This window comes from Phycodurus eques, chromosome 15 (genome assembly GCF_024500275.1).
Source record: "Phycodurus eques isolate BA_2022a chromosome 15, UOR_Pequ_1.1, whole genome shotgun sequence".
Lineage (NCBI taxonomy): Eukaryota > Metazoa > Chordata > Actinopteri > Syngnathiformes > Syngnathidae > Phycodurus > Phycodurus eques.
In genome coordinates this window covers 8,911,110-8,935,110 of record NC_084539.1, presented here as the reverse complement: position 1 = coordinate 8,935,110, position 24,001 = coordinate 8,911,110, and the positions used below count along the sequence as shown (strand labels likewise).

The 24,001-nt window shown below is 39.0% G+C and overlaps 2 protein-coding genes across 3 annotated transcripts; one reads left to right on the top strand and one right to left on the bottom strand.

Annotated features, from left to right (window-relative positions):
- The first annotated feature begins 1,088 nt into the window (after positions 1-1,088).
- nop14 (NOP14 nucleolar protein homolog (yeast)) lies at positions 1,089-17,178 on the top strand. Its single transcript, XM_061699103.1, has 19 exons — positions 1,089-1,239; positions 2,279-2,461; positions 3,885-4,019; positions 4,096-4,234; positions 6,569-6,717; positions 6,791-6,928; positions 8,137-8,259; positions 8,746-8,877; positions 8,961-9,276; positions 10,870-11,000; positions 11,070-11,155; positions 11,242-11,377; positions 11,815-11,916; positions 14,374-14,527; positions 14,590-14,749; positions 15,957-16,104; positions 16,378-16,496; positions 16,570-16,725; positions 16,827-17,178. Exons 2-19 carry the CDS (start codon positions 2,279-2,281, stop codon positions 16,921-16,923), a joined length of 2,604 nt encoding a protein of 867 aa, XP_061555087.1. The 5' UTR covers positions 1,089-1,239; the 3' UTR covers positions 16,924-17,178.
- Positions 17,179-17,857: 679 nt separating this feature from the next.
- Positions 17,858-23,351, bottom strand: LOC133413764 (alpha-synuclein-like). 2 transcript variants are annotated; one of them, XM_061698521.1, is made up of 6 exons: positions 23,265-23,351; positions 22,764-22,920; positions 21,524-21,553; positions 21,014-21,153; positions 18,357-18,422; positions 17,858-18,279 (listed from the first exon to the last, which is right to left on the bottom strand). In XM_061698521.1, exons 2-6 carry the CDS (start codon positions 22,882-22,884, stop codon positions 18,265-18,267), a joined length of 372 nt encoding a protein of 123 aa, XP_061554505.1. In that variant the 5' UTR covers positions 22,885-22,920; positions 23,265-23,351; the 3' UTR covers positions 17,858-18,264. The 2 variants fall into 2 exon arrangements, with proteins under 2 accessions (XP_061554505.1, XP_061554504.1); XM_061698520.1 differs by lacking the exon at positions 23,265-23,351 and adding an exon at positions 23,024-23,258.
- Positions 23,352-24,001: the final 650 nt, after the last annotated feature.

Here is a 24,001-nt window from a genome sequence, read left to right as displayed (position 1 = left end):
GTGATGCGGACTTTGTATCGATCCGTTGTGGTAAAGAAGGAGCTAAGGTGAAGCTCTCGATTTACGGGTCGATCTACGTTCCTACCCTCACCCATGGTCACGAGCTGTGGGTCGTGACCGAAAGAACAAGATCCCGGATACAAGCGGCCGAAATGAGTTACCTCCGCAGGGTGTCCCGGCTCTCCCTTAGAGATAGGGTGAGAAGCTCGGTCATCCGGGAGGATCTCAGAGTAGAGCCGCTGCTCCTCCACATCGAGAGGAGCCAGATGAGGTGGCTCGAGCATCTCCTTAGGATGTCTCCCGGACGCTTCCCTGGTGAGGTGTTCCGGGCACGTCCCACCGGGAGGAGACCCCGGGGACGACCCAGGACACGCTGGAGAGACTACGTCTCTCGGCTTGCCTGGGAACGCCTCGGGGTCCCCTCGGAAGAGCTAGAGGAAGTGGCTGGGGAGAGGGAAGTCTGGGCTTCCCTGCTGAGGCTGCTGCCCCCGCGACCCGACCTCGATAACCGGAAGACAATGGATGGATGGATGGACTCGCCTCTTAAAAGAAGCCTGAAAGGTCACCATTTGCTTTTTCTTTTATTCCTTTTTTTAAGTAGTTGACAAAGTTATTTTTTTAATCGTTGTCAGACATTTTCTTTGCCATTACTGGTGAACTTCTGGATGCCCCCCAAACCACACCCAAAAAAATATAGTTTAAAAAATAAAAATAAACAATCTGGACGTATTTGCTCTATTGCTTTTACCATCGAAATAAAGATGGTATTTGGGCACCTTTTTAATAAAATTACAATAAAGTAAAATGACTCTCATTTTCATGCTAATATTAGAGAACAAGAATAGAGAACAAAAACATTTTGTTTTATTTAAACCTTCAATATAAAAATATCCAGGCATAATATATGAATGTAGAAAAATATTTTCAATTAATATGAATGTATTATATATTTAATTAGATGATTAGCCTCCCTTGGATGTGTCAGCTGTGTAATTCTATGTATGAACGGTGTGGGGGCGCTGTCGGGAAACGCGGCCAGAAGGACGCTCTTGTTTTCAGTTTATTTTCCTCTGTTTTTGGAACTTTCACACAGTCGCGTCCACGCTTGTGGTGAACATCAAACGCAACAGCGTGGATTAAACCTGCGTTTGAGTTATTTAACCACGCGTCAGCACCCTTTAGCGTTTAAATGCCCTGTTTGCGGTGGATGGTATAGTTTGACTCTTCGCGACACAAACGGTAAATTCGCGACACAAACGATGATTTGTTTACGGTTCTGCGAATAGTTTTGCTAACAAAGCTAATAATAAGGTCTTCACTTAGAGATAGTGACATGTACTTTAAAGCTGAAGCCGTGACGCTTAATTTATATGTTATTGAAATGAATGTAAATTTGTAAAATGTCTAATGGAAAATTTTTAATTATTAGAATTTCACGAATGGTATCGATCATCTGAACAGCTAGAAACTAGAACAGTTTGAGCATTTCTTAAATGGGAGGATAAGAATCGTTTCAAATCAGAATTTTTTTTTTTCATGGAAAATGTTTGTTTTTTTAAGTTGCTGAATGAGCTGAACTTTTTTTTATTTTGGAATGGTTTGAATTGTTTGAGAAATTTGAATAGACTGTATACTTGTGACCCCGTTTTTCAAATTTGGAATTCTGGGAAATTGGGAACTTTGGAATTTGAAAATAGTTCCCAAAATATGCTGAACGAGCTAAATATTTTGAAGATTGAATGGTTAGAATCGGTTGTTTGCGGATTAGGTCAATTTATAAAATGTCTCCATTTGAAAATTTTGTCACGGGGAATATGAAACTATCATGCAAAAATGTCTTTTAATATCACAATTTGTAACCTGAATAACCTTTTTAACTTTTTTATGTAATAGTTTGAAGCTGTTCAGACCTGCAAAGACAGGGTGAAATTGTACTTATCAATTAATTTTCTCAGGGGAAATGTGAAGTGAAAAAATTCTGGTAATCTTGGTTAATGTGAAAATTATGTCTTCATTGAGCTGAACAGTTTGAATATGGAATGGTTTTGCTTCGTTGAATAAGATGTGAGGTATGGAAGGTTACATGTGGAAAATGTCTCAATGGGATTTTTTTTTTCATGGAAAAGTGGGTATTTAGATAAGGAAAAACATAGTTGCCCCAATGTCTTGTATGAGCTGAAGATTTTCATGTTGAAATGGTGGGCTGAATAATAAACATATTTTTGGTGCAGAATAATGGTGGTTCATATCAAGTGTTGATAATAAATGACTCTTTCAGATGGGGAAAGCCCCCAAAAAGCGGAGCGTGGCTGACAAAGTTCGCAAAGTTAAGGCCTCTGCTGAAATCAAGAATAACCCCTTTGAGGTGAAAATCAACCGCAAGAAGTTCGATGTTTTGGGGAGGAAAAGCAAGCACGATGTGGGACTCCCAGGAGTGTCCCGCTCCAAAGCCATCAACAAGGTGAGACTCCAGAGACAACAGTTGTACAAGTGTTTTCACTCCACATAGTGAAAAATGTAAATGGAAACATTCTGTTCAAGGTGCAATCTGTCACATATCATAAACCCTTTATTGTGTGTTGAGTGACATTTCAACATTCCTGTCATACAAGTGTCAAAATAACTGCTGTGTAATAAAACAAAAATAAAGTAAAACTCCCAACCCTTTGGAGACTCCTCACATCACGTAATAAAGAAAGAACAGGAAACATGTCAAGTCAAGATTTTCTTGTCATTTTCACATCCCATTCTTAATCTATAGGGTTTAATATGACATCAGTCTACCCTCTGGAGTTATAACAGATTAAACCCTTCTGGAAAGGCTTTCCACAAGGAGTGTGTTTATGACTGTTTATGAATTTAAGACTATTTTTCCAGAAGCGCATTTGTGATGTTGGACGAGAAGGCTTGGCTCTCAGTCTCCGCTCTAATTTAACCAAAAGTGTTCTATACGGTTGAGGTCAGGATTGTGCAGGCCGCTCAAGTTCATCCACATCAAATTGTCTCATTCATGTCTATATGAAGCTTGATCATGTTGGAACAGAAAGGGGACCATTTCCAAACTGTTCCCAAAATGTTGGAAATGTCCAAAATATTAGCTCCTGAGCTCCAGTGAAAGGAACTCATACCAGCATACCAAGAAATTTTGGACAGTCGAACAGTTTGGGGATTACCCCTTCCTGTTCCAACATGTCTGTGCACTGGTGCACAAAGCAAGGTCCATAAAGACATGAATGAGCGAATTTTGTATGGATGAATTTGACTGGGCTGCACAGAATCCTGCCATCAACCCGACAGAGCAGCTTTGGGTTGATTTTGAGCGGACAGTGAGCCCGGCCTTCTCGTCCAACATCAGTGTGTGACCTCACAAATATGCAACTGGAAGAATGGGCAAAAATTCCCATAAACTCACTCCTAAACCTCATTAAAAGCCTTCCCACAAGAGTTGCTGTTATAGCTGCAAAGCGTAGACCAGCATTGTATTAAACCATAAACAGTAGATTTAGGATAGGATATCACTTCAAATCATATGTCAGTCAAAGCAGGTGAGCGGATACATTTGGCAATATAGTGTACGTCTCGTTTAATGAACCCTTAGGGGTATTACCCTACTATATTTTAAGGTTAGTCATGATGGTGGTACTTGGTATAAAAGGTTTGCGAATAGAGAGAGAATGAAACACTCTTTCTTCATGCTGTTACTTTAGCATTTGCCTACACTTTCTATTTCTTGTTCTATGCTTATCGTCACACTTTTTCTCTTTGAAGTGACTGTTACACTTGTGTGGTGTCATTACTGGTACAAAACACACCTTCAAGAGTTATTCCTTTCGATGCTCACTGAGCTGGAGTCTCATGAGATGATGTTTTCTGATGTCCAATAGAGGAAGGAGACCCTCTTGAAGGAGTACAAGCAGAAGAACAAGAGCAGCAAGTTCATAGACAGGCGCTTCGGGGAGTACGACTTCAAAATGGCGCCCGAAGACAAGATCCTGCAGAGGTTTGCCATGGAGAGACAGGTGAGCCATGTTGCCATTTTCTAATCATTTGACTGTGTTAAAGTGTCTTGAATGGCTTTTAAATGGCGCATTCCAGCGCGCCCACGAGAAGGACATGTACAACTTGAACGAGGAGGAGGAGCTAACTCATTACGGACAATCTCTGTCGGAAATGGAGAAGTTCACCGACATGGTGAACAGCGACGACGAGTCGGAGGGGAAAGGACTTTTGTCGGGTGAGAGCGATACATGTCTAAAGCAGAAGAGAGGAATTTTTTTATTATCAGATTTTCTGAAGTCCACTCACCTAAATTTATACCAAAATATGATGTAGAAATAGAAAAATGTGTTTTTGTTATGGAAGACTTTTTTTCTAAAATCTCTATACTTAAAGCTCAACGTTTGTGCGTCCGTTTTCAAAGAACCGCCCTCCCGAACGCTCCTGCACGTTCCCTCACGTCCCTGGACGTTCTAGCACGCTCCGGCACGTTCCTGCCCTCTTGAAATACCAAACTAATAATACATATGACAGGTTACTGTTACATGTAAAAACATACAGAAACATGTACTATAAAGGCTTCTTTATACTTACGCGGACGGAGAACGCGCTGACGTCACTGCGGCTATCCCACACGCAGCTTGACTTTATACTCGAGTGCAACCCACACGCGCTGTTTTGAAAGTGTAATGCAGTTCTCCTCCAAGTCGGGGGTGTCGCTACGGCTTGTATTGGCTCGGACGCCACAAGGTGGAGTTTCCTCTGCATCTTTTGGCCATTTCCGCTAGCCGGAGAGATTATCTCCGCGGCATTCTACGCACAGCAGCAATTTTTGCCGTGTGTGCGTCAAGCCACGCAGAGGGGCCGCGGGGGCCAATTCGTCGGTCACGTGATGCAATGTGGTCGTTGTCGGCCTTATGTGGAGGCTTATTGCAAAACGTGCAGGAACGTTCAAAAACGTGCAAGAAAACATTTTTGCTCTTGAAAGTTCTTTGAAAAGGGACACACAAGCTTTGAGCTTTAAGTATATAGATGTTGCCTAACGTGCTTGAAGCTATTAAAATCACAGGTCCTTCTAAAGGTGAGACAGCATTTCTACCCCGAATACCATTTTATAATGGTTTCCCAGTTCAATTCAGAAGGCTTCCGTTTCCAGTATTAATGTTTTGAACAAGTCACAAGATCAGTCTCTGAAAGTATCTGGATTGGATTTGCATTCTCCATGTTTTTCTCATGGTCAGTTTTATGTTGGTTGCTCAAGGGTTGGCAGATCTAATGATTTGTGGATACTGGCAGAGAATAAGATGACAAAAATATTGTCTATCCTGAAGCATTGCAATAAAACTGTTTGATGTGTACAATACTATTGCATGTGAACTATTCATGAGGTATGGAGTAGTGGGCTTTCCGCAGGAAGTAGAGGGTTGAGGCAGCCGGAGGGCGCCTAACACGGTAGTTACTAATTATTAAAAAAAAGGGGGGGGGGGATGACAAAAACTATACGTTTTTACCAAATAAAATTCATATTTCTCTATGATATTTGAAGTCTAATAAATTGCTTGAGTAAATTAAAACATTTACACGTGAATAGTTTGAATAGAAAAATAAATAAGAATATAATAAGAAAAACTAAATAAAACAAAACAACTAAAAAGGCATCATAATAATCCCTAAAATAATCAATAAAATTAAGAAAAAAATAAAAACTATAGTTTAAAAGAATTGCCATCTTTAATGAAGAAATCAGTAATAGTTAAAGAAAATGTTTTCCTTAAAACTATAAAGTATAAAAAAATTCTTAACACCATAGAGAAATATACAGAATTTTAAAGAAAAAAACAATGTATTTAACAATTTACTAAAATAAAGAAAGAAAACATCAATTTATACAAGTGAAACATGATTCTAATAAAATACAATAAAAATTACTAAAGAAAAGTACACATCTTTATCTGCTTATATCAACTAAATAATACATGTAAATGTCATGAAAAATACCCAGAAATAAAATCAATAATTTTCTTTTTAAGAATTTCAAACAAATGCCTCCCCCCAATATGAATAAATCAATACATTAATTATATAAATATCATAAAACTGTACCAAATTTAACAAAAAGACCCATCTTAATTTAAAAAATGTCAATTAAATGAAGGCATTATAAAATATAATGTAATACAAATATACAGTTTAAAACAATCTCAATTTTGTCATGTAATAAAAATGGAATCTTTGATAAATCAGAAAAATAAAGTATAAATAAAAAAATCATGTTGTTTACACAGCAATACAATTAATAACATTAAAATTGCACAAAAACAATCTTTCCTAAAAACGTAAATTACACAACACAAATGGCTAAATAATTAAAACATTTGAACAATAAAACAAATATTAAATAATGAAAAGTGAAATAAAAAGAGCTGTAATGTCAAATCCAGGTTACACATTTGGCCAACATTTAAAGTTCACTTTCCGCTGTTGCAGTCTGCTTGCATTTGGGCCACCAAATGGCACTGTGCGTAAAGCAGCTGTATGTTATGAATTAAAAACACAATTTTGAACCTTGTAGCTGAGCTGACGGCCTCTCACTTCGGCGGTGGCGGGGGCCTCCTCAGGAAGAAGACCTCCGGGGAGCACCCGGACGACGAGGGAGGTCCGAAGGCCAAGTCTCGGCAGGAGCTGATCGAGGAGCTCATTCACAAGTCCAAACAGGAAAAAGTGAGCCGCCTCCTCGCCGATGTAAGCCGTGAGATACAACAAATATAACCGTCATCGTCCTCTTCACTCTCAGAGGGAGCGACTGGTGCAAAAGGAGGAGGCGCAGGAGCTGACGGAGAAGCTGGACCAAGACTGGAAGAGCATCCAGGCGCTCATGGTGCCCAAGAAGCCCAAAGCTCAGCGGGTGGAAACGCCACAGGCTAAACCAAAGGTGGGAGCCCCAGCTAGGCAAAGTTATCATTGGCTTTGAGTATGGGGCTAAAGTGGTTAAGAGAAATTAAGAAATTAGGTGGTGGCCAAAATGACGCAGGTTTGAATCCTCCAACCCAAAGAAAGATGCATTATGTCATCAGTATGGACCAGTGAGCCCGTTCCAGAAGCAGCCATGCAAGCCCAAGTCATGACATTACCTCCACTATGCTTCACAGATGAGCTTTTGTGTTTTGGATCATAAGCAAATCCTTTCTTTCTCCATACATTGGCCTTTCCATCACTTTGGTAGAGGTTAATCTTGGTCTCATCAGGCCATAAAACGTTTGTGGCTCATTTCTTTACAAAATCCAATCTGGCCTTCCGATTATTTTCGTTGATGAGTGGTTTGCATCTTGTGGTATGGCCTGTATATTTCTTCTCTCGAAGACTTCTTCGAACAGTGGATTGTGATACCGTCACCCCTGCCCTGTGGAGGTTGGGAGTGAAGTCACTGACTGTTGTCTTTGGGTGTTTCTACACAGCTCTCACAAGGTTTCTGTGATCAACTGCTGTTGATACACTTGGCTGACCTGTAGGATGTCTATTGCTGAGTACACCAGTCATTTGTTTCTTTTTCAGGACATTCCAAATTGTTGTATTGGCAATACCCAATGTTTTCTCTCAGCTTCAAAATGGTTTGCTTTTCTCCCATATGCAGAAAGTGGGTGGCTTCAAACAAAAGGTGCTCTCTCCTGAATTGTTTAACACATTTAGATGTAAATACCATGAAATAAAAGCTGGAATTTTGAACTTTTGTCTCATATTCATCTTTTATCTGGAAGCCAAATGTCTTCAGTATCCAACAAAAACAAAGGAATTGACCTTGCTGGTCCAATACCTTTTGAGGGGACTGTATTATCTAAAACATATTTTGTAAACATACATACCGTAGATTTAGAGAACATAGTCATATTTTTTTTAAGGAAAACTATGTTAGAGGAAAAAAAAAATGTTTCCGAACAAGTTTAATAGGAATTATTTATTGGACTGTTTTGCTCATATTGTGACTAAGCAGCCATCTCGCCATAAGTTCCATTTCCACTTCATTGGTTATCATCACACCTCGACCTTCACGGGTCAAGCAAAAGAAAAACAGTACAGTAACTCTTGAGTTGATCACTGCAGATGGTCACTGAGCTGACTTTTGAGACACGTATGTTTGCACAGCTGGAGGAGTATGACAAGATGGTGAGGGAGCTGGGCTTCGAGATGAAGGCTCAGCCCTCGGAGAAGATGAAGACCCCGGAGGAGCTCGCCAGGGAGGAGCGGGAGAAGCTGCAGAAACTGGAGGTGCGTTCACAAAGTAACATTAATAACGAGCATACAAGAGTAAATGCAAGTAGGGCTGTCACCATCAAATCTTTCTAGAATCGATTGTCCTGTAGATATTTAGAGTAATCGCCGCCCAGCCCCCGACAAAATTATTATTATTATTATTTTTTGTTTTATATTTCAAGGGAAAATAGCAATATTTTTCTAAAAAGTCGATATTTTGAGAAAAAAAACTCAGAAAACAGTCTTTAAGTGCTGCATTGTGCGCGTCTGCGCTCCACTACAGCTTCTCTTTCTTGGTAGGCTAGATAGAAAACGACAACTCTTGGTGTTTCCCAGTGTGTGATACAATACTATAAAAGAAGAAAAAGTTAAAGAAGATGCAAAATACACTTGCGGAGTTAATCCTTAATATGCTCACAGAGTTGAAGTGTCACAAGAAATGCTGACGTCTCACGTGACAGAAGTGACTCCCCTCCTTTATCCCCTGACTTTTTTTCTAAGGCGGATCGACTAAGGAGGATGATGGGCGATGAAGAGGTGGAAGGAGTGCCCAGTCGAAGTCACGTTTCGGCCGACGACATCAACGACGGATTCATCCTAGACAAAGAGGACAAGAAAACTTTAGCCTATCAGGTGATACAATATATTGTACATGAACACAACACATGTTGTATAGGAAATATGTAAATGCAATATATGTTTGCTTTATTGTAAAGGATGGCAAGTGGAACCTAGAGGAGGAGCCCGAAGACGATGGAGAAAAAGGTGAAGAGGAAGAATCCGAGGAAGGAGAGCCGGAGGAGGAAGAGGAGGAGGACGATGGTGTCTGCAACGAGGAAGATGATGATGATGAAGAAGAGAATGATGATGATGAGGAGGAGGTGGGGGAAGAGGACGGTCATTCAGACTTGGAGTCTGTTAGAGAAAGTGAAGCAGAGGAGGAGGAGGAGGAGATCAAACCAAAGCAGACAATAGAGGAGAGAAAGTCCCAGCAGGAAGCAGCCAAAGCGGAACTTCCATACACGTTCAGTGGTAACAAACCTCTGTTTGATTAGCATGTTAGCAATCTGTTGATGTAGCCTTCTATTGGTGTCTGTTAGCCATGGATCTTTTTGCTGTTGTTAGCTTTCTACTCTATTTTCCGATTCAGAAAACATTATTGATCCCCAATTAAGGGAGCAGAGTTTGGCACAGTTGGTTACAAGTATTTACAAAATAACAGCATAAAACAAGTAAGGGCATAAATACATACGAGAGTGTGGGGGAAGCAGTCTATACATTTTAGCGTTAGTAGCAATGAAACAATAAGGATGAAAACGACACCTGAGAGGCACCGCTACATGTATGTTGCGTATGCGGAATATACAATAGATATACACCCTCTTCATATGCCATGAGACCAAGGACATCCATCCATTTTTTTGTACCGCTTATCCTCAGGGTCGCGGGTGTGCTGGAGCCTATTCCAGCTATCTTCGGGTGGAAGATAAAACATGTCAAATCTTTTCCCCATTAATATTAACCTATAACTTGTACAACTGAAAAAAAAAAAAAAATTTGAGCTGGGACGTAAAAATCAATGAGAAAATGTGGTGGTTATATAAGTGTGCAAAGTTGCAAACCCTCCTTTATATATCCACAATATGTTTATTTGTGGGAGATTTCAGCCCCCCCTTCCTGCTGCGTCTCTGCGTTTCAAACGTAATAATTTGGTCGTTCTACTCTCTTTGGTTGCGACCGCCTTCGAACATCGTTTCCAGTGCACTTTTTAAAATGTAAAAAAACATTTTTGCTCAGTTTTGTCACAGTAAACCCAAACTAATTCCATCTGACTAAATTGTCTCTCTTCCTATAAAGTAGCTCTTTTCTCTTTACTGCCTTGTTGTCAGTATAAAGCAGAACGACTAAAGAATAAAATAATTTTGGGGGGAGAAAAAAATCATCCTGACCCAAAAACTTTAAATTTGATCAATGAGTGTGGAGTTGGCATGTTCTCCACGTGCCAGCGTGGGTTTTCTACAGGTACACCGGTTTCCTCCCACATCCCCAAAACATGCATGGTAGGTTAATTGAAGACTCTAAATTGCCCGTAGGTGTGAATGTGAGTGCGAATGGTTGTCTGTTTATATGTGCCCTGCGATTGGCTGGAGACCAATTCATGGTGTACCCCGCCTCTCACCCAAAGATAGCTGGGATAGGGTCAGCATACCCACGATCCTAGTGAGGATAAGCGGTACAGAAAATGGATGGATGGAGTTAGGTAGGTATTCGCTTTCCTTTCAGAATTTTATTTTCCTGTCTTGGCATCTTTTCTGCGGTGTATCAGCCGCTGTTGAGCTACCTCTTAATATTGATTTAATTGGCATTAAGAAAGCTGGGATAGGTTCCAGCACGCCCGCGACCTTAGTGAGGATAAGTGGAACTGAAGATGAATGAATAGCTGTCCATTAGCTGAATATTATGCTTCATTAGCTACCATTGGCACTGTAATAGTCTGAATTACCTGTAAGAGACCGGTTAAAAAAAAAAAAGAAAAGAAAAGAAAAAATCATCACGTTAGCCTCTAATATTATTGTGCTTTGAGTTAGCATCCTGTTGTTAGCATAATGTATGCTTTAAATGTAGTTCCAGAATGCGCCAAAGACCTTGAAAAGCTACTTCATGGTCACACCCCTGACAACCAGCGCCTCATCGTGGCCCGGACTCAGAAGAGCAACCACCCCGGTCTGGCTGTGGGCAATAAGCTAAAACTACAGGTACCAAAGTGCATTCATTTATTGTGGGTTATTAAGACTAATTATGAATTTATAATATCTTTGTGTTAGAAACTGGTGGGTTTTCTTTTGGAGTACCTGGGAGAACTGGCCTGTCGCAGTACACCTGAACTCACCACCGTTGACAAGCTAATTCCGTCCGTTGATTTGTTAGCCTTCTAACACTTACTACTTAATACTTTCTTCAATAAATTATTTATTGCTTCTTTTATCATATGTGTAGAGAGCTGTACAGCTTGTGTCAGATGTTTCCGGAAGCAGCCTGTAAGTCCATGCAGATCATCATTGGAGATGCTGCCCACAGCATGGAGGAAGTGCTTGAAGTCAAGGGGAACGCTGCTTTCCCAACACTAGACATGGTATTATTGACGATTGATTGCCTTATTTTGCTTTATTTGACCATTTGTTGGGCATTAAACATGGTTTTATTTTCTAAACTGAACCACACCCAGTTTATCGTGTTAGCCGTTGTTAACCAGTAAATTTGCCACTGCGTTAGCCTCTGCTGCCACAGATTTATTCGTCTGCAGTCAATGACTTACAATCTATTTGCAGTGTGCCTGTTCCTCAATTAGCAGAATTTTGCCTTTGTTAGCGCTTTTTTTGTGGCCATGTTTTAGCCATCTTTCAACAGTTATGTTTTAGCCTTTCATCCCTTTTGAGCCCGTTGTTTAGCTGCACTGTATGTCAGCTTTAGGTTTACAAACATATCTGTAAAGAATCGTACATGAAGTAAGATAGCTTTGGATTTGTTGTTTCTCTCATGTGCATTGAAGTGTTCTTTGTGTGCTTTTAGTTAATCTACCTGAAGGTGGCAGCGTTGCTGTTTCCCACGTCTGATTTCCGACATCCCGTCACCACACCAGCGCTGCTTTACATTGGCCAAGCTCTCACAAAGGTACAAAATCATTGTAGTTATCATATAGTCACAGTACATAGCACCTGGCACAAAGCACACACCACATAGTCATTGTACATAGCACATAGTCATAGTAAGTAGTACCCACCGGATAGACATCGTGCATATCACATAGTCATAATACATATTGCATCGTCATAATACTTAATCCATATAGCACATATTACATCGTCATGGTAATATTCCATAGACTTAAAAAAAAAGTTGCATGCTGTTCAATTTCACAACATAATCATTACTCTGTAATTGTAGTTGTTAATAAATTATGGCTTTAATATTTGTTATTTCAAAGAATTTATTGCATCAACCTTAAAATAACAGATGTGTTTGCAGCCAAAATTCTCTTCTCTTGCATGCTATTTTTTCTATTGCTATTTGCTATATATGCTATTTATGCTATTTATTTTTCCTGTATCCACGATTGCTCCTGAAATTATACAAATTTCCCCATTGTGGGACTAATAAAGGTTATCTTCTATTATAAAGATTTATTATATTCTTGCAAAGATCATTTTATACTTGAGACTATGTGAGTCCCGGGATGCACGTCATGGAAACAATGAGTCACAACCCGGGAACAATGAGTCTCTACAATGGTTCTTGCTTCACGGTCCCGCTATATTGCTGTTTTTTGTTATAGGTGTTACTCTAGTTTTTTTTATTCTGTTCGTACAATATTCTTTTGTTATCCATTGCGCTCTCTCAGTATAGTATATGTATTTACGCTTATCATGATAAAAAATATTTTAGAACAATATATTTTACCGAAAACTATCACGACAAACGATAGTATCCTTGATGTTTTTTTATGGCATTGATATAATGATATTAGAGTATAATAATTCAAATGCATAATTTTTAAGAACAATTCACTTTTAATTCTAATTCTAAGAACAATGAACATTGACATTGTAATGTAGAACAATAAATGTAATATAATAAAAACCGACTCAGGCTCTGTTCACAAAGATTGCACTTCAACAAATATTAAAATTTGGCATTTGGCACATGGCCTTATCAGCCAATATACTGCCAATCAAGTTTCCAGTTGGTAGCAACATTAATGACAACACAAGTAGATCAAAGCAACCTTTTTTGCTTCAAGATTTTTCATTTTTCAAGGTCTGCAGCCTTTTTTTTTTTAAACGCTGCTTTGTCAACATGTTGAATAACTACATCTCTTACAATAGTAGCGCTATACTGTATATAATGTGAGAAAACGTGCGCCATACTCACGTTTGTATTTGCATTTTTGGGCAAAGGGTTGCATAATTGCAAGCTGAGGAGAAACGGGAAATGTCTTAACCGAAATGTAATCTATTTTGTTCCCAGCTGAAGAAATTGGGTGGGATGGTTGTGTTTAAAATTGATTTTGTTACTTTGAGGTTTTAAGTTGTGTTGTCTTTATTGCGACTGCATACAAATTCAATATACCAGCTCGTTGGTGTTAGCGGGATGGCCGCGTTCCTCTGGCTTGAATCCAAAATGTTCCCATATCGTTCCGGTGGCGTTAGGCTTTGGAACTAATTTCATTTATGCCGCTCAACTTTCTGTAACTGTGCAGCTACCAGCATGCCGTCAGAAAACTTAGCTACATGTACGCGAATGCCTGCATTTAAAACGCACGCACGTGCACACGGCCAATCAGACAGAGGGTACCCGCGCTTCATTATCTGTGATTGGTCCACGGTGATGAAATCCATCGCGTGTCTGCTTTCAAGTCACGTAAATATTTTTTTTTTCCTCCTCAAATGACTGGACACCTGTATGCACTTTTTTTGTCTTTTTTTTTGCCACACCATTCAGAACGGACGTCAGTGTTTGTGTCATTAACTTAGAATTTTATGGCTGCAACATGTTCCAAAAAAGCTGGGACAGGTGGCAAAAAAGTTGAGGACTGCTCATCAAACTCATCTCATCTAAGATGGACTGATGCAAAGTGGAAAAGTGTTCTGTGGTCCGACGAGTCCACATTTCAAATTGTTTTTGGAAACTGTGGACGTCGTGTCCTCCTGGCCAAAGAGGAAAAAGCTTTTTTGGAACATGCTGCAGCCATAAAATTCTAAGTTAATGATTATTTGCTAAAAGCAATAAAGTGTATCAGTTTGAACATTAAATGTCTTGTCTTTGTAGTGTATTCAATTAAATATAGATTGAACATGATTTGCAAATAGCTGTATTCTGTTTTTATTTATGTTTAAGACAACGTCATTGGAATTGGGGTTGTATATATCACATAGTCATGGTCCATAGGGTTCACATATTCATAGTGCATACCGGAAAGCATAGAGTACATAATACACATAATATAGTCCATGGACCATACCACATAGTAATAGTACAGAGCACATCGTCATGGCACATACCCCACGAAGGCCACTATTTTAGCGCATTCAGTATATTCCAGTGTAAAGACTGCAAATGACGTGTGTGCAGTGTCCGGTGAGATCGTTAGAGGACGTGACATCTGGTTTAGTGTTGTGCTGTCTGGCGGTGGAGTACGTCTCCTTTTCCAAGCGCTTCCTGCCCGAGCTCATCAACTTCCTCTCCGGAACGCTACACCTGGCTGTGCGGGACAAGCCCTCCGCAGGTAGACGCTGACTCATCTTCAAGCTGTCTTGTCGTCAACAACCGACTTACTTGATATTGCAGGTTACAGCGTCGTTCCACCTTTTAGAAGGACAGGGAAACACAGCAGTCTGCTGGTGCTTTTGGATTCTGAATCTTGGAAGAGCTGGAGTGGGAAAACCTTGCCGCTGTCTGCCACGCAGGGCCTAACCCTGCAGAATGACGTTGACGCAGATCACTACAGGTAGATAGCAGACACTGCAACACTTCCATCACACCATTTTAGTCACAGCAGGGGAACTTGCTAATCTCAGTGGGGTTGTTTTGCCATTAGCAGGGTTTAGCCAGTGTAATCTATTCAGTAGCCATCTGTTCAAGGTGCATTTCATTGTTTGCTAGTGGTATAGCAATACTTGAGAATGAAACGACAATTCACTATTTTCCCCTCTAGGTAGTGCAACAACACTCTTAATTGTGCTTTTAGGCGCTTGAATTGTAACATTGTTTTTTTCTTTTTTGTTTAAATCTATCAGATGTCTGGCGGGATACGTTAGGGTCGTCCTTGGCCATACATTCGAGTGACTTCGTGCTTTGTAAATGGCAGTTTTAATATTTACTTTTATTCTGGTGGTGTTGTTGCGACTTTCGCCTCGTCCTATCAGGGGTCACCACAGTGAGTCACTGGCACGATTTTACAATTTATGGCCTTCCTGATGCAACCCACCATTTATTTAACTCTGACTTGGGACCAACAGTGGCTGGGTATTAGGGCACTGGCCAGGAATCGAACCCACGGCGTCTGCACAAGAAGCAGCAGAATGTACCACTGGAATACTAATGCATTTAGTTTTATTACTTATTATTTTCATTTGAATGATTTTGGTTTTATATTTTTATGTATTTCTTTTCATTTATTTCCTTTTCGAAGCAATTTAAAAATAATTTGTAATTTAAATAGATTTTATTTTGAAAGGCATTTTGTTTTGTCTATGATGTATTTTAATGATATAAAAAATATAAATTGAATTTGATTTTAAATGATTTCAACTTGGAAGCATTTTTATAACATGCAATTTGGTTTGAGTCATTATTTTTAATGTATTTTAATTTTAAAGTCATTTTAACGCATGGTAAACATGTAATTTGTTTGATTTATTGATTTTTCTTTTTTTTGTAGTCTGACAGAACCAAATTCAAAGTAATTTTTTTTCGTTTTTGTTTTCTATGCATTTTTAATTTAAACAATTTGTTTTAATTATTTTTAGACATTCTCTTTTGTTATACAAAAAACAAATTAAGAGCTTGTTTGACAGGAATGTTAAAATGTTATTAAAACATCTGTAATGTTTTTTTTGGGGGGTTTTTTTGGTCACTTTTTTAGTTGATAGTTTTTGCAATCATGTGCGTCTAAATGATGAACAATTCCGCCATGATGATGATGTTGTTGTCAGGTTGTCGTGTGTATCCATGTGCATGGAGCTGCTAAACAGATGCTGCGTGCTCTACAAGGAGCTGGCTTGCTTCACGCACATCTTCCAGCCAATCAGTGTGCTGCTTTCGCAGCACCTCTCCTCTAACGTATTACCAGAGCCTTTAAGGGTGGGTCTCATCTTTATCTTACATTATACCAACCACGATTACTTGGAATGATTAAACAGTACTATTTCTCTTTAATTATAATGAGAATGTACATGTTAATGATGTATGGAAAAGACAGAAATAATAAATATAATAGGGTGATTTTGAACAGAGCCCAGAAAAATTTCAGGATGTCGCTAAAACCTTAAACTCCCAGCTATTTTCTTATTGATTTGATAAAACCGAGTCGTGTTATGTATCTTTGTGTCAACGTGCCCTTAAATTGTGCTTCAGGAGCTTCGGGCAGAGATCTTGGAGGTCCTCGGCGGCGCTCGCGATGCTCGCGGCCACCTGGTGTTCGAGAAGAAGAAGCCTGTCCCTCTGAAACTCTTCACGCCCAAGATTGTGGCGGTGTACGTTAAGATAAGAAGTGATCGTAATAAGACGTGTTGTACTTTAGTCAGTGGTACATGTTCTTTGCTGCAGGTTGGACTACGGGAAGAAGCGCGGCGTGACCAGAGAGCAAAAAGAAGAGCACCGACTGCGTCACAAGTACAAGAAGGAGTTCAAGGGAGCGCTGAGGGAGATCAGGAAGGACGCTCGCTTCCTGGCCGGCGAGAAGCTCAGCAACGTCATGAGAAGGTATAAGACATCGTCACGCGAGCTTCCCGCAGCTCGTGGATGCCGGTCACCCTCGCGCTCCCCCTTAACGTCGCACTCACCATACTTATTGTTACCCACAGGGACGCGGAAAGGAAGAGGAAGGTGAAAGAGCTCTTTGGCAGCTTGGCCACGCAAGAGGGAGAGTGGAAGGCCCTCAAGAGGAGGAAGAGGAAGTGAGCGCCTCTGCCTCACATGGTTATTTTTTACTTGCAACTACACAGTTGTGGACATTTTCATCTTGGCCTTTGTGTCAACTCCACACGTACACAGTAGTCATCGTGTTACAATACACGCATTCATCAATAATGTCTTCTAAAGTGTCTTATTTGCTGTCACAGTTTCAGTGACGATCATCAATAATTAGCAGATAAGATGGTCAAGGTGCACCTAATGAAATGTCTGATACAATAAAGAGCAATTTCTGGTGTTAAATGCAAATTTAAATGCCATTTAAAATGTCAACATTTCAATTTCTTTAGCAAATGTCTGGTGGACCTTTTTAAAAACAATACGCAAAAACAAATGTTCAAATTGCAAATATAGCCTATATTCAGACATGAGATTGTTTCCGCAGCACATTTGTGTGTAAAGGTTGGTTTGGAACTCTTGTCTATTCTAATTTATAACATTTACATTTACTACGCCTAACTTACGATGCACAATAACCTACACAAGTCAGACTTTATGCCATGATTACAGTGCCTCAAATGAACTCTCTGACCTCTTAAAAATGTATAAATGCTATTCTAAGTAAGCCATATTTAAATATATTCATGGTGTTTTTATATAATTATTTGTAGGAAAAAAGATCAGCGCACACAATATGCAGTATTTCTTTAAAATACTGGCCTTGACTCTTCACCCACTCAATCGTCATCTACTTCAGCAAATGTCATTATTTGTGGAAAAAAGGATGGATATCAATGATTCATTAATACTAGAATAAATAAAACACTTTTCCCCCAATCAGGCCAGAAATATACAGCTACATATGGTTAAAATGCTAACTTTTCACTGTTAAGTGTTTATTATTCAAATAATTGTTTTATCATGTTGTAATTATTAGTCAGCTTCCCAGACCATATACATTTCTTAAGCATTTTATTCAACATTTAAATTCCAATAAGACAGAATACATCCTTTTATTTTCTGATTTCATGATGAAAATACAATATGGATACACAAATTGAAGCTATAGCAAAAAAATTGAGAACATTGTCATGGTCGTTGTTCATATAGAGACACTTAGATGTTTTTTTTGTCATTGCTGTATAGTTCCATGTGCTATTTACTGACACACACACAGCGATAACGTAGCATTATCAATGTTACAAAGAACAAGACACCTGAGGTCCATTTGCTGATGTGCAAAAGACACACACAATACAAATACACACAACCCAACACCTTTCAGCACAGCAATTTTACACACGCACACACATCATAGAAGACCAAGATGAGGCACGACGGGACTTGGCAGGTATGTGGAATGTTCTGATAGTCCATCTTAAAACATGTTCAATCTGTGTCATCCTATGAGAGAAGACGAGACCAGGTGTCATTGCTCACATCCATTGGAAGTGTTTGTTTGAGTTTTAATGGCGTCTTACCTCCATGGCCTCAGCGTTGTCGGTATCCACCGGCGAATCATTGTGCGTAGCGGAATTCTGGTCACTCTGGAAGACGACAAATTGGCACTCTGGATTTTTTCCAAATCATTTCTCTGTCTGCCGTTTCCCATCAATAATCTCCTTCAACAATGTCAACAGCAACACTTCCATACATTGTGACTAAACACAAAGAAAATGTATTTCGACGCGAAACAGCCTACATTTTGTGAGAGAAAAATACTTCATTTTCTAAGCAAAAAGGCCATAATCAAGAGAATGGATTTGAAATATTATGGCAATGAAGCCATGAGAATAAATGTTATAACAGTCTGAAAATAGTTCTATCAACATCTAGACAATTCTTAAGAATAGTCAGAGAAATTTTTAGTCATAGTCATATATATACATTTATTATAATAACATATTTTTAAAAAGTCAATTATGTGAATAAAGCTGTAATTTTATGAAAAGGATATTTCTAATAAATTGTAATTGCAGTTTGGAAAAAAAGTCAATTTTGTGTGAAAAACTTTGTAAAGATCATTCAAAAAATTAAGAGAATACAGCTGTAATTTTACGAGAAAAAGTCCACGTTATGCAAAAAGGGTGGGGAAAGATGACACAGTTTTCTATGGTAAAATGTAAATTTTATTATTTGATCTCTTGTATTCTTTGGTGTGGCTTTTTCATAGTCAATCCTTTAGTTCCCCATCGGCGTTACAAGTTGCCTGTCGACACAGTGTCACTTTTTAATGATCCTCACTGATAAACGGCAACGGTGTCTAAAAGAAAGATGCCGCTCCGACTGTCAGTCTGCCCGTTTGTAGCTCCATTCCTCCCGCCAGTTGGGCTCGTCATAAGAAGTGGGCTCACATTCCAGGTGGTGTGTCGCGTCCCTCGGGGCGAATAGCCTGATTAAACGCCGCGTCTGTCTCTGTGTTATCGTGATAAAGTAGATTTGCAAGGACAAAAGGACACGTTCCTTGTCACTTCCCGAGAATCTTAGCACTTGATGGTGATGGATTGCAACTCAATGAAGAGATGCTGTCATCGCCAGACAACACGCAACATCAAATGTAAATTGACAATGATGTTATTGATTTATTTGGAGGGGTGAAATCTTTTTTCCTCCTGACTAATGAGCAACACGGCAAAGCAAACGACAGTGAAAATGATGAAGAAGAGGAGGACGAGTGATGACAAATGACTCAAGGTCAAACGGCCATTTTGAGTAGATGTGCACAGGCACAGAATGAGGATGAGTCAACAGGACATGTTAATTCCCTTTGATGGGAACAGATTTGTGGACAAAGGAAGGTCCATTATTATTATTATTATTATTATTATTGCTCTGAGGAGTTTGGTTTTGCAGAATTGAAGCTTTCTTTCAATCTTGGGACATGGCTTCTCCCCAAAAACCTGAGGAAGACGTTAGCATGGAAGCAGAAATCCTATGGGAACGTTTTCACATAACATGACAAAGTTGCTATTTTACAAAAATGACATTGCAGTGGGGCTGCATGATATTGGAAAAAAAAATACTGCGATATATATATATATATATATATATATATATATATATATATATATATTTTTTTTAACCTGCGATATATATTGCGATCTGAAATAATACAGGATCAGTGTTGGGAAAGTTCATCGTTCCAAAGATGAACTAGTTCAGTTCATACTTCATAATTTAACATTTTTATCCGAGTTTACCGGTCCAAAAACAAACTAATTCATAGTTCTTTTTTTTTTCTTTTTTTCGATATGTGGGCTATTACCCTTAAAATACTGACATTTCATTTCCCCCTTGTTGCCAGCCATTCAGTCCACACTAGTAGCTAGCTGCAGCTTTCACCCTATAATCTCAAAAACATGAGGAAAAACTTGTTGCTTGAATTGTGTATTTTAAAATGAGGAATTAAAACAAAAACAGGACATTTGTTCTTAATGTGCACACATAAACGTGCAGCACAATATGACAGGAAGGATGGTGAAAAGACATTGATAACGTTGCATTACTCTCAGCTCTGGCTGACTATAATTGAGTAACAAGAACTTTTAATAAGGATACAAAAATAAGTTGTAATTGCCAAAAAGGTGTGAAGTTGCAAAAATAACTGAAAATTATGACAGTTTTTATTTTATAAACAATTTTGAGTGACATAAGGTCATAATTATGAGTTGAAGTATAGAAAAACATTTTCAAGAAGAAATTGTCATCTTTCCCCCCCAAAAAATGGACCAATTTTTTTTTCTTTTTAAAACAAATAAATACATTTTAGAACAAGAAAGTGGAAATATGACTTGGTCATTTTTTTCAGTATTATTTGAAGCAATTATTTTTTCAAGGAAAACATTAACAACAAAATGTGTTTCTGTGGGAATTTTGACATTCACTTGAGAATATTATGACTCGTAACAAATTTGTAACTTGATGACTTTTTCCCCCTAATGTTTTTTTGTGTGTGTTTATTTTCAGTGTGGCTCTTGACCCACTTTGTATTTCGCAGGATTATGTTACATTTTGGTGAGGATCTGGATAAAATATAGGTATAGGATTTTCTTTTCAACTTTTCCCTTGAAGTTCGGCCTTGGCTGAGCTCGACGCTACAGTGTTCCGGGTTGTCATATATTCAAGTATTTGTTCTTACTCGTTTGGCGGGATCCTTGACCAATACCTTGGCGGACACGATGTTGCCTGCCCCCGCCACTGTTTTCTGGGCCACCGTGGTCACCCCGGTAAGCACTGCTCCGCTCACCTGACTCACCCCCTCCACTGTTTTACCGGCGACTGTCGGAAAAGAAGAAAGGAGGGTGTTAAGAGACACTTTTGACGGTAGTATCGCTTTCTCTTTTAAGAACACACAACCACGCCCTTTACTGTCTGTAGTATCTGTGCGTTTAGTGGCTTTGCACACCCAGCACGTCTTTCGTTGTGTGTAAAAGGCTTTTTTCTTTTTCTGCTGCATTAGCCTAACAACATGGACCGTGGAACTCCTGCATGGATGCCTCGCAGGAGGGTGATGCCATGGGTCCCTCAGCTTGTTTGTGACAGCCACACTCCCACTTCCCGGGGGTACGCTCGTGGAAATACTCTATGGCACCTTGCTACTCACCTTCATGTGAATTTACATCATGTTTATTGTGTGATAGATTGATACCTGTTGTGACTCCATCCTTTGTCTTAGTGCCTGAAAGTAGAAGACAAAATAGTGATGGGTGACAATACAGTTTGCGCTTATAAAATATCAATACCATATTTACAAAAAAATACAATCAATAAGAAGCTAGTGATAAGTAGATAATCATAGAAAATACAGGACTTTTTTTTAGTATTTTAAAAAGTTACTAATATGACTATTGTAAAAGTAAACACTAATATAATATATGTAACATGCAATATGGATATTGTGAAGGAGACAAAAGGCACAAAATAGTTCTGTCACAAAAACGCAAATGTTTTTAAAGGCTACAATACAAATACTGCTCGTGTACCAATGACATTACCAATAAATAAAGATGTACATTTGATATATATATACACGTTTTGTATTTGTGTAAACGTCTCAAAGGATTTCACAGGCCAACATTTGACGGTATGTGTAAATATAATGAAAGTTAAGTGTAGGTTTTTAAAGGCTAGAGTACAAGTACAAGAACTACTGCTTATAATAATATAAAACATTTAGAAAATGTTGAAAATCTATGGAAAACATGTTTATTTTTAAAGAATTCATTAATTAATATAAATATTTAATTTGTAAATGTGAAAAAGTGAATATTACACATTTAAATATACCTGTAGTTACATTTTGTTTAAAGGCTACAATATTGCTACTACCACAACTCTGCAAAATTATTTTATTAAAAAAATTTAAGTGTAGTTATAAAATGTTTTAAAGATGATTTGAAATTTAAGCTAAAAAAATGATTTAATAGAAAATACTTTATTTTTAGTAATTGTTAAAGGCTGTAAGGATTACTGCTGCTCCTAATAATAAGTAACATAAAATGTACTTTTTTTTGTCGGCTTGTCGAGGTTAAAATGAGTCATGGTGTCGAAATATTAATAAAAAATATATTTAAAAATATGTTTAAACTAATATATAATTTCAAAGCTGAAAACATTTGAAGACTACGATCTACCACTCCTAATACTACCAATGATAAATAACAAAATGAATGTTAAAAATATAGGATGTTAAAATGTTCATCTTTTCAAGGTTAAATGGAGCTCAGTGGCGCGGAAACCTCATTTGAAATCTCCAGGGGGAAGAAAACAAAAAACAAAAAAAGAGGGAAAACACCTGGCTACTTGGACTCGAGCAGTCCAGGATTTCATTGAGCGGGATTGAGGGAAGGAGATGCCGAATGAGGCGATCTGCTGAAGTGGGCACCCACCGACGAACAGCACCCCATCTTTGGTCATCTCGGCCGCGCCACTCACTCCCTGCTTGGTCTTCGTCGCCACCGCCGCCGCTCCTTCCTGGGCTTTGTGCAGTCCTTTCTTCAGCGTATCCATTTTAGTCCTCTCCTAGCACTCTAGCCTTCTTTACAACTATGTCGAAAGGGGGAAAGAAAAAAAAAAAAAAAAAAAAAAAAAGATCAATCACCGCTGGGGAGAGGTCACTAGTGAGAAGAAGTGAGGTGGGCGCACTCACTCAAATACTACGACGCCGCCCTACTTTTTACCGCGGATGTAGATCCTTACCACCTGTAGAAGGTCCGAATGTGGGGGGGCGCCGTTGTTGTCCCCCCGCCCCCAATATATATCTATATATATATTTAATCTATACAACGCTTGGTAGCCATTAAAATAACACATACGGTGCCATTTATAAGCATGGATAAATGTTTTCAAATATACATCTATAAAATGTCTATGTCAGGAGAGTCACGCACCTGTTGTTGTGTGTTAACGTCCTCTCTCAGTTCCGGATCGAAACTACCTCGAAAAACCTGTTCGCTCACTCCAAGACGCAATCCACACACTGTGCGTGCATGCGCCAATGAGCCTCGTCGCTGGAGGCCGTGATGCTGAGGAGGGTGCGGCACGATCAGCCAATTACAAGTGAGTTTTGTTGAGCTGGAATGACAATTGTGCCAATCCACACACATTACCAGGTGAGCGCACATGTTAAAATTGACATTGAATGCACACATGTCGCATTCACGGCAAGTTACGAAAACGGAAAACAAGAGAAGCAAAACAAAACCGCTGTCGTGCACTTGGGTTAGGAAGAAGTGAACAGCAAAAATGTCTTCCGAGTGATGATGTCGTGACGTGTCATACATGTAGTGATCACAAGATGGCGCCACCGCGCACCGAACCGACAGGGCAACGTGTCAATACGTAGTTCGATCTTTTGTGTAGACAAATACTGTCAATGATGAGTCGTGGTTGGATGGACACTTTATTCACCCACATGGGAAATTCATAAACGTTGTAGTATATAACGACAACAATCAACAGTGATACTAAAGAAAAGGTCTTTTGAACAAATTGTATACTTTTTCTTAATCCCCTTTTTCTATATAATTTTTTGGGATTTTTTTCCCTCATCGTTTGTTTTTTTCTGAACACCCCCCCCCCCCCCCCCCAAAAAAAAAACCTGCTTTAGTCGTCCATATTTTTCGTG